At 27.9% G+C, this 16172-nt stretch overlaps 1 protein-coding gene across 21 annotated transcripts in view; it reads left to right on the forward strand.

Annotated features, from left to right (window-relative positions):
* The window catches only part of LOC107453525 (potassium voltage-gated channel subfamily KQT member 1), a 432066-nt gene that overhangs the window by 378574 nt on the left and 37320 nt on the right, over window positions 1–16172 (forward strand). For 12 of the 21 annotated variants that reach the window (XM_071181311.1, XM_071181312.1, XM_071181300.1 and 9 more), the window contains exons 6-8: window positions 4396–4506; window positions 9574–9758; window positions 12086–12157. In XM_071181311.1, the coding sequence (XP_071037412.1) occupies window positions 4396–4506; window positions 9574–9758; window positions 12086–12157 (368 nt within the window). The remainder of the gene's footprint in view (window positions 1–4395; window positions 4507–9573; window positions 9759–12085; window positions 12158–16172) is intronic. The other 9 variants (XM_071181310.1, XM_071181314.1, XM_071181301.1 and 6 more) reach the window with 1 other exon arrangement.

The following is a 16172-nucleotide window of genomic DNA, read 5'->3' on the forward strand; positions in this document are numbered from 1 at the left end:
CAATACTACGTTTAGATTTAGCAAAGAGATTAAAAAGAAAAAGAACAACTGCCAAGGAACAGTTTTCAAGATTATTAACAAAACACTTTAAAAGGAGAAAAATCAGCTTTTGGCGACTCTCATAAACTTCATCTGATAATTTTGTTTTTCGAGAAGTGTATTTGCTGGTATTCAATAATGTGGGCGGTGGAATGTCGATAAAATTGCCCTCGGGATGATTGCTCAAATATTTCTTTTATTACGTGAGTAATAAGGTTTGAAAATGTTGACTTGAGTGATGTAGAGCATGTCACCTTACATCTTGCATAATTATAAAATTAATTTTTTTATATATTATGCTAAAGTAATTTGTTATTTGTGAGTAAAATATTGGCAATTTGTTTTAAATGTATACTACAAATTTTTGTGTAAAATATGTGTGTTCTATTTGACCTTTTTGTTTAAAATACTGTTTATAAAAATAATTAGTTATATTTTTTTAAATTTTTTAAAAAAATAATCTCGTTTGAGTAATTTTGTCTGAAAAATACAGGGTTGTAAAAATTTTCGGATTAAACTACGGGGAAAAGTACGAGCACTTAGGGTGCAGGTACTTTTTGCAGTAAAATTAATTTTTCCGAAACATGTTATGGAAAAAAATCTGATGCACCGTAATATTTACAGTAATAATTACGGTAAAATTACTGTATTACTCTAATTAAATAAATATTGCTGTAAAATTTACGATCTAATATTTTACGCTAACAATAGATTCTGTGGATGATATAAACAAAGTGCTGGTGTTTTACACCGTAATTTGATTCGGAACTTTTTACAATATGAGCGAAAAACATTTTTTTTAAAAATTAAATAATAAATATTCAATTAGGATTTCTTCTTACATGATTCGATATGAAATGTGTAAAATAGTATATCTAAAAGTTTACGTTGAATTAAGTACAATTGAAAAATGGACATCATAAATTATAATGCTCTTGTATTAGACGTGTTCGTAAATTTAAAACAGCTCTTTATAACAAATGCTTTTGAATAATTCAAATTGAACTGCTTGTTTTAGAATATCTATATTACATTAATGAATGAACAGTAAAAATACTCACCTTAATACAAATACTTCCTACATAATAAAAAATATATGAACAGATTCCATAACTTCCATTGAGAACTACAAGTTGAGAGGACTTCATTTAGTGCCCTTGTCTTTTACAATGACATCTCAGTATCTAATTCATTGTGACATCACAATTTCCCTATGTAATAAAAATGAGTTTATAATCTGTAATCATTGCGTTTCTCTGATATAAAAACCCCTAATTTTGATGAGCCTTGAATGCTTTTTGCGGAAATATTTTGTAAGTAACTTTTTAAATACAACATAACTTCCATTGAAAATTTGCATACCAAAGTAATTTTCGTTTTAAATGCTATAGATAATTACAATTTGTTAAGCTTTGACAAAATCCATAGATATTTAATTTTCGTAAATTTTTATTAGAGCTATAATACAGGAATATTCTGCTGTTAAATTCTTACGATAAAAACAATATTTGTTAACGTTAAAATAGGAGGCCATTTCTTTTTATTTATTTTTTTTTTCTAATATTTCCCTATAATGTAAGTCAAGAAATCTAAAACAAATTAAATAAAATATTAAAAGAAATAAAAATGAGTGTGACGAATTGATTATTCTTACGTGGAACTCTCGGAATTAATTGAATTAGCATAATTAACATGTTCTTTGTTTACACTCTGTGAAGACGAAATGTTATGTAAATTCGTTAGCAAGTAATTACGATGCTTAGTTTGAATAATAAAAGATACCTAATGCTAATGCGAAGAGGAAATTAAATTTACGAGATCAAAAGTTATTTGAAGATTTTTTTTGTATATAGGCTATATTTTGGCTTAATCTGAAGCAGAAGAAAACATTTTGACAGCTTTTCGCCGCCCAAGAATTGTTAATTTGCTGCCCTAGACAGATGTAATCATGAATATTAATTAAGAAATATTGTTACAAAAATCAATTTTTTAAACAAGCTGACTGTCAGTTCCTGGAGGTTTATTATTGAAGAAATATTGAATAAATTATCTATAGGAAAATTAAAATTATAAAAAAATGATACATTGAATAAATTCGTGAATTTTCTCACTTCATCTTTTATAAAAATTCACTCAATCTTTTCCAATAACTATTGCACAAATAATAAATAAAATGTATTAAAAAAGTAAATAAAATGTATTAAAAGATGTCATGTTACTATTTGACAAATAACAAATAAAATGTATTGAAAAGGTAAGAAAAATTTTTTTTATTTCATGAAATATCTTTTATTTTGTTAATTTCTGAAATTTGTAATAATAAAATACATTGATGTTTGATTTTAATGTCTAAATCTCCGATTAAATCAATTTATTAAATATATTGAATTACAGAAAATGTAATATCTCTTTTACTTCAGATGACTTACTCTATTTCAAAAATCTAACGAGTTGCAAACCACACACAGAGCAACAAAAAAAAACGAACATATTTGATTAACGTTTGATCAAATGATTGGATTTTTATGTGCAAATGAAAATCCACTCATTAATCAAACCAAACTAAAATTAATAAAATTACTACCAAAAATTAAAAAACCTAAAATTAGAAGATATTCTCTTATTTTTGTATGCATTAAGGTTGATTTTGCAATTGCTACGAGTTATCTAAATGTTGCAATGTTTAAGAATTATGATAATGGTTCAATTAACTTTAAATCTGCTAAATAATTTAAGCGTACAATATTTTAAATTACAAAATAAGACACAAAAACGTACTTTTTCGCATTTACATATTTTTTCCTCTGAAAGCACTGATGAGAATCGAAATCTAAGCATACTTTCATTACTTAAATCAGGAGAATATTCGGAAGTTCAAACAGCCCTTTAATTTTTATTTTACCTATAACATTTTGCCCTTAATTGTAGAAATATTTATTCAAATTAAAAAGAAAAATTGACGCAACAACAAACCTGTGTGTCCAAAGATGATAAATAGAAAGAACATTAATAAACATAAACAATTACTGATTATTTTAGTGCTTAAAGTAATGATGAAAAATTGACAAAACTACAGAACTTGATTATCCAAAGAAAATTTCGTACCAAAAAATACTTTTTATTTGTGGATTACTTAATTACCTAAAGTAATAATGAAACATTAACAAAACTACAAAACTTGTTTTTCAAAGATGATTCTACGCAAAAAAATACTTTCAATTATTGATTGTTTTAGTGTTTAAAGTAGTGTTGAAAAATTGTCAACTACAAGACTTGTTTATCCAAAGATGATTTCCTACAAAAATTATTTTTCAATAATTGATGGCGTTTTAGTAATTAAAGTAATAATGGAAAATTTTCGAAGCCTGTTTATACAAAGATAAATTCATACAAAAATATTTTTCAATTATTGATAGACTTTGTTCTCAAAGTAGTGATGGAAAATTTTTTAGCTTGTAATGTTTACAAAAATGTACCATTTATTATAATCTTGGTATTTTTAAACCTCAATTTTAATGGAATAAGACAAATAGTTTACGAGAGCAATAAAACTTTGAACGTTCGATGTTTCCGAGATATTATGGTCTAAAACGTCCCATCAATTAAGTTCAAGTTTTGGATTTTTTCACTTGAAATTTCATAGAAAATATAGTAAAATTCTTTATACCTTAAAATTCAAACACATATCTATCATTATTAATTTAAAGAATAAAATAAAATAAATAAGTATAACGAATATTTATTGTATTGAATTATCTTTCAGTTAACGAGTTTGTAAATTTGTATACAAATTTTATTCGCTTTAATTCTATATATAATACTCAAAAAATTAAATTAATATGAATATGATAAGTTAAAAAATTAAATCAATATGAATATTGACCCTTCTTTCAACCAAACTGTTATTATCAAATTTTATAAATTACAGCCCCCATATTTTGATGATCATAAATCAGAATACACTGAAATAAATCTTTGTTTATTCAGAGAAAGTGCGTTTTGCGTCTAGTTTTAAACTTAGAACATTTCAAGCACTGAGTAATCATCAATTTTAAGGTCTATCCCTTGTAGAATTAAAATTCTATGTTAATTCAAAAAAATTCGATTATTCGATCAAAAGTGAACCAGGTAATAATTCTTTTACACACATCAAGTGCAATAAATAAATGTTGTGTAACACAGTAGTTTAAATTTTTGAATCAAGCCTCTTTAAAAATCACTTTCATTGTAATATTAGTCTTGCTCTTCTTATTTTAAGCTCCGCTTTATTTCATTTTGTTGGAAAAAAATTACCCGTGATCAAATCGAACAAAAGACTAATTAACAATGTTTGACATTTAAATTGTTCTTTTTCAGATAACTTTGTGCACAGTAGGCTATGGAGATACAGTGCCTATCACGTGGCCTGGGAAATTGATAGCTGCTTTCTGCGCCTTACTTGGCATCTCCTTTTTCGCTCTACCTGCCGTAAGTAGCAATTTAACTAATTATCATTAAGACAGTTAACTAAAGATAAGGAATAACCTAGAAATAAAACTGCTCTTATCCTAGAGGAGGAAGTGATGGTTATGTGAATTTAACCAAAGGGAAAAGTGAAGCGAATGCATGGGAGTCTTAATTAGACAGATGCTTTGAAATATGTATAAAAAAAAAAGCAAATTTAGTTATTATAGCAAATTTATGTGATGAGGCACATATTTTTTTTCAGACTTTTCTTTTCAGTTTTAAAGTCTTACAATAGATGGCACTGCATGGTAATCGTGCAAATTGAGGGGAAAACTGAAAATTACATCACGATTATTTAAATCTTTAAATGAAGGAAAATCACATTATGACATTTTTGAATTTTCCATGATCAGCTATAATAACATGTCGACATTTTAGAACGAATTTATTTAACACCGCAAAGCTAGTATAAGAACTGTGGAAAAAAAACTTCAAGTGACACATTTCGGAAAATTTTCGAACTGAAACCGGGAATTTTGAGGAAAATCAATCACTTGAAAGGCTTGAATCAATTACTTAAATTTGAATTAATTCATTTGAATCTCCCCATGTTCCTATAACAAATTATACCTCTGGGGTATGACAAATCATACCAGGAGTTTCTTTGTCTTCTGGAATGGTTCAAAATTGCAAGGCTACGGAGTTAAACATTAGTAGTCGTAAACCCAAAATTGGGTCGGCTGTTCAATAACGGTTATAAGAAAATAATAATAAAATTCATCGATATTGAGCTGCGATTTCTCAGGAAATAAAGAGTTCGCCTTGCAATGAGGTGAACCGGGTACGAATCCCAGCGATGGCTAATCGGTACGAATCCGAATCCTGCTTGCACTGACCCCAGTGCTGACGCGAAATATCATCAGTGGTAGACGGATCATGAGTTAGAGTCCCTTTGCCGTCAGGCTAGCCGTGGAGGGTTCTCGTGGTCTTCCTCTCCATGTAACGCAAAGACGGGTTATTTAAATCAAAAAAGTCCTCCATAAGGACAAATTTCAAACAATACTTGATAAAGGAGTTCCTTTGTTTTCTGGATTGGGTTTAAAATTTCAAGGCTACTGAGTTGAATATTAGTAGTCGTAAACTCGAAAATTGGGTCAGCTGTTCAACGATGCTGGTTATAAAATAAAATAAAATTCATCGATATTAGTCTTCAGCGGTAGCAAATTTCTCCCAATACAGGAGTCCCCTTGCCTTCTGTGTATTGAATTAAAAATCGCAAGACTACAATATTGAACCATGATAGTCGTAAACCCGAAATTGGGTCGGCTGTTCAATGACAATTATAAAATAAAATTATTAAATTAATCGATATTCCGAAAAGTAGATCGGCTGTTCAAAGGTTATAAAATAAAATTCATAGACATGGGCTGTGGTGGTTCAGAGGATAGAGTGTTCTCCTTCCAATGTTGAAAACCGGGTTCAGCTCCCAGCGATGACTGGTCGATACGAATTCCGCATCCGGCTCGCACCGACCACTGTGCTGACATAAAATATCATCAGTGTTTGACGGATCAAGGGTAAGAGTCCCCTTGCTTTCAGGATTACCGTTTCAGGTTTTCGTGGTTTTCATCACCATCTAACGCAAATGCTGGTTAATTCTATCAAAAAGTCCAGAACAAAGCCAAAATTTCTCCCCAATACTTGATCCTAAGGGAACAAAAGTACAAGGCTAGTGAGTTGAGCAATAATAATCGTAAATCCAAAACTAGGTAGTCTGTTCAATGACGTTTATAATAAAAAATTTATAGATATAAATGAATTGTTATTGCTGCATAAAAAATCAGCGAATTAATTATTATAAATTAATGAGTTACAGAGATTCTGTTTTTCGCATATTTATCTAACACACTTTTCTGGGATGAGATTTTTTATAAAATTTAATCATATTTTTTAAAAATCCAAGTTAAAATATGATTGAAAATAATACTCAAAAATATTTTTTTAAGAAACTCTATTCATTACTTATTTTAAGTTAAGCGAAAAAATCTGTATTTTAATAATCTAACGCAATTTTTAGACATTATTTTTAATAAAATGGGATGATAAATTTCAATTAACTTAAAAAAAATTTAAAGTTAGTTTTTGTTGTCAATTTCTTAGGGCAATGTATGTTTTAAAAAATAATCCCGATAAAGAATTCAGAAAAGTTTTTGCTCTCATCTTAATGGATTAATAAAATTAAGCTAAAACTCATTTACTTCTTTCAAGTGCCTTAAAAGCACAAATAAACTAATAAATTTGATTTTATAGATTCGGTAGTTTTGTGTAATCGAATTATTAGATTACTCAAAAACACCATCTCAAAATAAATTTAAAAAACAAGAACGATCTTGTAAAATTTGGACTTTTTTAATTATACAATAACTTGGGATGTTGGCGGAACAAAATGATTGATTAAGTAATGTAGAAAAAGGCAAAGCAATTCAAGTATTTCTAAATCTTACACGTGTTTTTCATATAGGTGTCATATACTGACATTTCAGAAATTTCTTTTAAATGATGCCATTTGCTTCGTATTATGTTTTGTCTGAAAATAACGACAAAAGTTTAATTCGTGAAAGAATGTCAAATTAATTTAGAAAAATATACAGCGCATGTAGTATTAATTTCGTTTAGTTCAAAAATAAATTAGCTGAAAACTTATGTTAAACTTTTTTAAATTCATTTTTTTATGAATCCAAGTTACTTTCCTGTTTTATGAAGTGTAAAAATGAAACATTTATTTCATTATCAAATTTAAAGTTATATTAGAAAATTAGATTCTTTATACTTACATTAGAAAAAATTCTCTAACTTATGAAATTCTCAAAAAAATTCTAATTGAAAAATTCTTTAAAAATTCTAATTAACTAATTTTTTAAAAAATTTATAAAATTGCGTGAATTATTAATTACGTTTATTTCAAGAATAAATTAGCTGAAAACTTATGTTAAGCTTTTTTAAATTCATTTTTAATAAATTATTCATAGATATTCATGTTTTATGTTGTGTAAAGGAAAACATTTATTTCATTATCAAACTTAATTTTACATTAGAAAATTAGATTCTTTATACTTGTATTAGAAAAAATTCTCTAAATTATAAAATTCTCTAAAAATTTCTAATTAAAAAAATCTCTTAAAATTCAATTTAAATACTGTCTAAAAAATGAGTAAAATTGCGTGAATTATTAATTACGTTTATTTCAAAAATAAATTAACTGAAAACTTGTGCTAAAACTTTTACTTTTTTTTTATAAATCCAAGTCATTCATGTTTTATGTAGAGCAAAAGTAAAACATTTATTTCATTACCAAACTTAAAGTTACATTATAAAATTAAATTCTTTATTCTTATATTAGAATAAAGTTCTCTAATTTATAAAATTTTCAAGTAAATTTTTAATTAAAAATTCTAATTTAAAAAAAATTTTAAAAATTTGCAAAATTTGTTATGTCGGAAAAAATTTTCTTTGTCCAAAAGCTACAGTCATTTTGGAGTCACCTCTACTATTAAATCCCCTAAAATAAACTGCATTCACATTTTTCTACATAAGAAAATTCGGTTCAACGCTGAACCATAATATCATGGTTAGAATCGTAATTAACTGTGAACCATAATGAAGTGCAAATTTTCTGTAACCTTAGTAAGATGTTAACCTGAACCATATTTCCGTTCAAGTTGAAAAATAAAGTAGTATCGTGTAATCATGATACGAAGTACGATAAAATGGTTCGAAATAGCACAGTATTGAGGTATGAACAAATTTATACTATATTTCGGTTCAACTCGCTACAAATTCTAACTGAATAAGAGTAAACTGAAATTATAAAGTGAAAATTTTTTTATTTCTTTTATTTTATTTTTATTATACTTCACTTTTAACTAAACGTTTCTTTTTCCCTAATTTTAGAACAGAATAATTTTTTAAAGTTTCTAAAATAAAAAAATTTTTGAAAAAAGAAAAATCTTACTCGTTGACACTTAGACTCGTTAGCAGTGAATCTAATTGAGTGCCTTAAGTTCTAATATCATACAAATTTATTATAACCTTAATGAGGTGACAAATTTAACCATATGTTCGCGAAAATCAAATCATGTTAAACTTATTTACACAGTAATATGCTTTTCTCAAAAGTGTTCTGGATTATAATTTTGCTTTTCCTCCTCCTAATGTTAATTTGGAAACCATCAATGTATGTACTTTGTCATGTTTCATTTTTGAAAGGATTCTAAAAATGTATATTAAGAGCAGCAATAATGGAACACTTCATGCGTATTATACTCTGTTTCAAGTTAAGAAAAAAAACATAATCCCTATATAGAGAGCCTGCTTACATTTTTTTAAGTGCATTGATTTTTTTTAGAAATTTTTGAGTGGGCCAAAAAATTTTTACTATTGTCGTAATGTGCTAATCAAAATTTTTCCTGTAAAAAAATAATCTTTACACTTGTAATTGTCGAAGAAGCTTTTTCCTGTACAAAACTCTTTAACATGTAGTTGCATTGTACATGACTTTTCACATGTAGTTGTATTGACATTGTCAAAATGCTTTTGCTGGCACGCAAAAGAAATCTTAATAACCAGTTCACTTTACACGCGTAGTTTATTTGCCTTACCTAAGTATTTTTGCCAGCATTAAAATTTTTAAGGCCTTTTTTCTTACTTTACACTTAAGGTTAGTTATATTGACGTGTCACAATTTTTNATATTCTACAGCATCTTTACGAACATCGTTGAGAAACTATGATATAATAGAATCATATGATAAAATTAAATATGAGCCAAAAGTAAAGATAAATAAAAAAATATGGTAACCCAATTTCAGGCAACCGTTCAGGCAATTAAGCAACCCTTTCGGCAACTCCGAACGGAGGAATTTCACTTACAGTTGCACTTACACTTGCAGTTACACTTGCAGTTGCACATATTTTTCTCTCGTGTGATAGAGGCATTAGACACCATGCATAATTATATCCTTTTGTTCACCTAGAAAAAATAACATCGTTTAATGCTATTTTATTTCTAAACAGTTTAGCTTCATTCTAGGGAATTTTAGGATCTGGATTCGCTTTAAAAGTTCAACAACAGCAGCGTCAAAAGCACATGATTCGAAGACGAGTTCCAGCTGCAACGCTTATCCAGTGTTTATGGAGATGTTACGCCGCAGATGAGAATTCCATGTCCATTGCTACTTGGAAAATACATCAGATGCCACTACCAAGTCCTCCAGCGTGAGTTGAATTAAATTTCAAACATCGCCACTCTCTCCTTTTCTTGTAACAGTGCTTTTAAAGCACTCTGTTTCATATGTTAGCTGAGAATAAGAATTAGGTGATTACTGAATCCAAATTCAAACGTCGATGATCAGTTGTGCAAAAGTAATTAAATATGTTCTTTAATGAGTGTAAAACAAAATTTCTTTTAAAAATATGGCGACAATATTTCATGCGTAAGTTTTTCAAAAAAATTAAGCTACTTCATAAAGTTTTAATTTCAAGAAGATATTGGTTTAAATAATACCACTTAATTTTATTTGCAATTTTACCAATCAGATAAAAAATTAAATAGATAATTTCTAGAACTTTGCAAGCTTTTTTTTCTTTTTACTTAATTTCCTTAAGAACTTTTTACTTAATTTCCTTAAGCTAAAACAACAGGATGCACAGTGTTTTACTGTTACTTCCAGTGTATCAAGAAACTAGTTCATATCTAACACCTCATAGTTTTGGTAATTACGATTAGTTTTTTTTTGAAGTATTAATTATTAAGTAGATTTAGGATATTCTAGTTTTACGTTACTCAAATTTTATAAAAGTTAATTTTAAAGTAATCATATGAATTAAATGAATCAATATTCTTTAAACGTATCTAGATTGGAAAATAAATAATACGAATTGTAATAATTTTTCGGCAGTACGTCTTACAAAGTTTTCTTATTAAGAATTTTTTATATTTGCTATTATTGCTTGAATTTCAGTAAACTTTTCTTCCTTCAGATCATCAAGACAAGAGGCTCTATCACATTGATTATTTAGTCTTAATAGCTTGCACCTCTCACGCTTTGGAAATTCTTCTTTTTTATTTTCACATTATCAAAAAACACGCAAATTTATATCCTATTAAAATTGTAATCGTTCTAAATTCTCTAAGCACTTCTTCTTTTCTGAGAAAAAAAGCGTCTTAGCTCTGATTATTTGTTCTCAATAGCCTTCAAATTTTATGTTGGAAATAGTAATATTCTTTCATCGTCAACAAATAAGTTATAATGGATAAGAGACAATTACAGCCATCTTGTAACTTTAAACGCAATTCAGAAGACAAATAAAAACTTAGGTCGAGTATCTGAACTTTTTAGTGAAATTAACCCACATTGGCATTACATTGAAAAAACACCAAAAGGTCCTACCGTTACTTTAACAATAATGCGACTTAACCAAAGACAAGCCTGCCACTTGGAGAGAATTTCATTACTATTAACATTTTTTCCCGCGACTAAGCAACCCAGTTATTCCTGAGTTTCAAATCCAGGTTGCTCATATATTTGTTCTTAGGGATCGTTTGTTAAAAATTTGATTTGCCCTCCTGAAAAAGCAAAAAGTTTTAATAATTTCAATTGTCATCAACAAAGTGTATGCCAACCAGAGTCCGGTAAATGAATATCTTTTTTAATATATTGATGCATATCGAGTTTCATTCCTCAAAAATTTTTCCGTGAGTACGTGAATTGTTTGGTGAAATTATATATATATATTTTTTGCTCTTTATGATAAGTAAACACTTAAAATACCAGGATCATACATCTCTTCCTCAAGCATATTGAAAAATTATGGGGAAAGGAAGAAAATATGAATAAAAAATATTATATTTTAAAAATTTTATTTCTAAAGTTTTTTTAGAAACATTAATCAAAATAATTCTAATTAATCCAAAAACACTTTAAATTAGGCCATATAATGATCCTTGGTTAAATGTTCAACTAATTAATCTAAAGTGTTTACTTAGCGCAATTAATATGTTAGTTGTAATATAATCTATATCAGAAAGTGGCAATAAATTTGACTCTTCTTCAAAATTCACACTTATTTATTTATTTATTTATTTTTGGAATTTTACTTTTTCAAAATTGGCAGAAGAGTGAATTTACTCTCTAAAAAAATTATTTATAGGTTATTATGTATAGGTTAAAGTATGAGCTAGCCATGTCTGTAATTTTAGATTATAGCAGCTGAATCTATAAGTGTTCCATTTACTTTCATTTTCTTAAAATTTAATATTTTTAAAGCGTCCTTTTATAATCTCTTATATAAATTAATCATTAAATCCCAGTAATTCCAATGACGATTTATAGTCTTCAGTAAAAATGCATCAATATTTCTACCACAATCCGCTTACATATTTCACGCAAGCAGTAAACATCTAATTCTCTGTTCATTTGTTGTAATGCATGACTTTAATACTAAAGAATGATGAACTGTGTCATTTGAATCTATGCCTGCATCATTGCCTGCTGCACTTTAAACTGAATGTTTAATATGAACAAGCACCTCCCTCCTTCCAGCTTCCACTCTGGTTCATTCACGAGCATTAAGCTCAAAGACAGGCTTGATCTACCGCAAGGCACATCCGGCTTGTAAGTATGAGCTTTCATCTATCTTTCTCTCCTTTCATTATGCATCTTGCTTTTAATGCTGCATGCTGCGACTAACACGCCATCTGTTATGGCTCACTAACATGAAGCGAAATAAGCTTTTGTTCTTATGCAACTGGATATTCTAATCATATTCTACTTTCTGACTTAAATATAGAAATAGTTAATCAAATTTAAATATTGTATAGCCCAAGAGAACGAAATTAATTCCATGTGTGGAGATAAAGGTGGTGGTTTTAAAAATCAATTAATCAATCAAGAAAAGCATATTTTGTTGCATTTTGCTTGACAAACCTCCCCAATAACAAAATTATTAACTCTCCCGATGTTGCAAATTACTTGCAAATTTTGTCAACAGATGGCTATGCTATCTGAAAAATACTTTAAAATGTTTTCAAAATAACCATTAGTCAGTCTGAGCAAGAAACAACACCTTTTTGCAACTAGGAGTCAAAATTAAGAGATGTCCAAGCAAATATTTCAATGAGAATGGTTTGAAAAGCAGAAGAAGCCATTTTTCTATTTAAGGGGCAGAGAAACTTTTAACTTATTTTTAAAACTTAAAAAAAAAATTTTAAATCGAACATTTCTGTCTATTTTCGTTCCTTAATTGATTTCTAAAATCTTTTTTTTTTTGTTTCGTTTTTTAAAAACCCTTGTAAAACACTTATTTCATAAATTTCCTTTGAAAAATAAATTATTTAAACATAGCTACCTACCTTCTTTAAACTATTTGAAACACCGAAAATTGAGAAGCGTAACTCAACTCGAAAAGGCCCTAATTTTTAAACTTTGCTGCAAAATACTGTACTTTTTTACTCCTTCTTAATATTTTTGGAAAGTTTTCAATATTTTGTTCGTTAGCCCTCCAACTTACATTTTAGTGAACGTGTAAATAAAAAATAAGGATTAAAAAAATACTTTTTAATGTTTGTAAAACTGTTTTCAACATTTCATAAAAGTGGAAAATTAAACGTAATAAATTCTATCGCTTATTACTTAAAGAATTAAGTACTACACTAAAACAAAAAATTACGCCTAATAAGTTATATTACACGTTCTATACAAATTATAATTTCCATTGATGAAATTTTGCTTTTATCATAAAGGATATTAAACTGCGTTTTTAGCATATTTAATAATCATTAATCGGGGTGATAATAAAATCAAGGTAATAATAAGGGAAAAGGTTATATAATTTTTAAAACAAATCAAGGAAATAAAATCCAACAGTTATTTATAACCTGCTTAATCTGTGACACATTAAAAATAAAACTGTAGTTCGTGTTCCCATTCCCTACAATTAAAATTCCAAAAATAAAACGTAACAAAATAAGTTTTCATTTTCTTTCTTTCTTTCTTTTTTTTTTTTTTTNTTTTTTTTTTTTTTTTTTTTTTTTTTTTTTTTTTTTTTTTTTTTTTTTTGAATATCTGTTTTATTGCACGATATATCTTCAGACATATTTTTTATTTACTCATATTAATCATTATAATCAAGCATGTCATTTGTAAATATTATAGTTTTATTATTTTAAATGGGTGTTTTATTTAAAAATTTAATCTCTTACAATACCCAGTTTATTACTAGGTATTAAAGTCACCAATGTTTTCCAAAGGGTTTCCGATCTTAGCCTCGGCCTTACCTTCATTTTATTTATGAGTATTAAAACTACCAGTTTTTTTAATGGGTTTTTATCAAAAACTCAATGGGTTAACTATTTTTAATTCGCTATTTTGTAATTATAATTCATATTTGCCCTGAAACATATTTGGATGTTACATGAATTTAAAGTTAAAAATTAATTTTTGCATTGCAAACTTCCAAATTTTATTACAGTAAGTCATTCTATGGGTTTTGTGGCATAGTAAAATCTCCCAGACAAAAAAATTCTCGTAAAATTACTACCGTACTGTTTATTAATGACATTTCTGAAAAAAAGCTTAGTTCTGATTAATAAAACCAAACTATTCTGTATTTAAACCATTCATATAATAACGGTTTACCGGAAACATTCAGTTAAAAATACAAAACTGAAATGTAAGCTCAACCGAATGAATGGCTTTCATGAAAAGCTCTAAGGATTATTCTCCTAAGGAACATGATTCTTTTAATCATCTTAAAATTACTAAATGTTACCATGTTTAACAAATTTTATCACAGATTATAAAACCATATTTTAATGTTTACTTCACAAAAATGACCATCTGGTAGTTTTAAACATACTTTTTCTTTCTCAGTACATCAACACGCGATTTTTCTTGAAATTGTGTGTGTTTTACTTGGTTATTTATTGTATGTAATTTATTGTGATTGCGTCTATTCACGTGTTTGTGAAACGTTGTATTCCCTGTGCATGTTCGTCTGATTTGTAGAAAATGGAATTCCAGCATTTCAACATATCATGTTGATCATATTTGTCTTCGTAATTGCTACAGTGTAGACATTAAAAATCTTTCGCATTTTTACTAAAAACGTTTTTAATAAGTTTTATGCTTATTATATTGATAAATGATTGTTAATTTTTTTTTATTTTGTTAAAGGAATATGTACATACAAATTAGTATAAAAATACTACTACTATGTTAACTAAAAAAGCATGTTTTCACACGTAACATAACTGGACAGATTTGATCACAAATCTCTTATCTCTTGAACATGGCTCAGATTTATAACTTTCCAGATTTTTAAATTTTCAATCCTCAGAAATGCCTTATCTCTAGGAAAAAATATTTTTGAGTGGGTACTATGCTAGCAACCTTAAAATAAATAAATTGCAATTACTCTTATTCTGGTGGAGATAAGAACTTCTATATTCATGGTATCATTTTATAACCGGTGTTTAACAGCCGACCCAGGTCTGAATTTAAGAATATCATTGTTCAGTTCCGTAGTCTTGCAATTTTAAACCTTACCCAGATGACAAAGTAACTTCTGGAGCAAGCATTCGAATGAACTAGCTTTCGTTGAAGACTTTTTGGTAAATCTAACTCTCGATTGCGTAACCTGAAGAGAAAAACTATGAAAACCTCCCATGTTTAGCCCAATGGTCAAAGATTTTCAACCCATGATCATTGAGGACATTTTTGATGTCAGCATTATGGATGGTGCGAGCCGGATGCAGAATACGTACCTCCACAGTGTCTGGGATTTGAACCTGAGTCACCTCAACGATTGGCAAGCTTCCATGTCATCACTTGAAATAAAAAGACTAAAACGGATCGGGATTTATTTCCACCCACAGCTTATAGTTCAAGCTACGTGAAAATAAATCCCTTCTAGGTCCACGCTTCCCTAATAAAATTCTACGTTTTGAAACTAACAAAATTTGTAATACAATGGCAATAACATAAAATAGCAATGATAAAATAACAATAATAACGAAGATAAAAAAATAACAATTGATAGTAAATAATAATTGTAAATAATAATAATAATAGAAAATGCATAGTGAAAAATTAAGACTGATTTAGAGTTAAATCACTGTAATAAAAAAAAACATCATCTTCAATACCCAGACTCATTCTAAGAACAATATTGATGTAACCAATCACTATTACTACGTACAGTCCACGCTCTTTCAACGAAACTGAACTTATTATATCTTTTTGGTTGCATTCTTTCCATTTAAAAAAATTATTTCATGCTTTTAAATTATGATAGCATATAGCCAGAATATAGTTCACGGGGAACGTGATTTTTTGGGTACGCTATAAGAATTTCCGAATCAAATTACGATATAAAGTACCGGCACTTTGGGTGCATCGTCCGTAACATCCATGATACCGTAAAATACATTTTTTCATAAAATCTATTTCTACCTTAAAATATTGTACCGTTAATTTTACAGTGATATTATTCAGTGCTATTTATTACTGTGAATATTACGGTATATCAGATTTTTTTTTTCTCGTAAAAGCATGTCTCTGTAAAAAAGGGTTTTACAGTAAAAAATACAGACACCCTGAGTATCGGTACTTTTTACCGTTATCTTTTACT

Source organism: Parasteatoda tepidariorum, chromosome 5, assembly GCF_043381705.1.
Source record: "Parasteatoda tepidariorum isolate YZ-2023 chromosome 5, CAS_Ptep_4.0, whole genome shotgun sequence".
Lineage (NCBI taxonomy): Eukaryota > Metazoa > Arthropoda > Arachnida > Araneae > Theridiidae > Parasteatoda > Parasteatoda tepidariorum.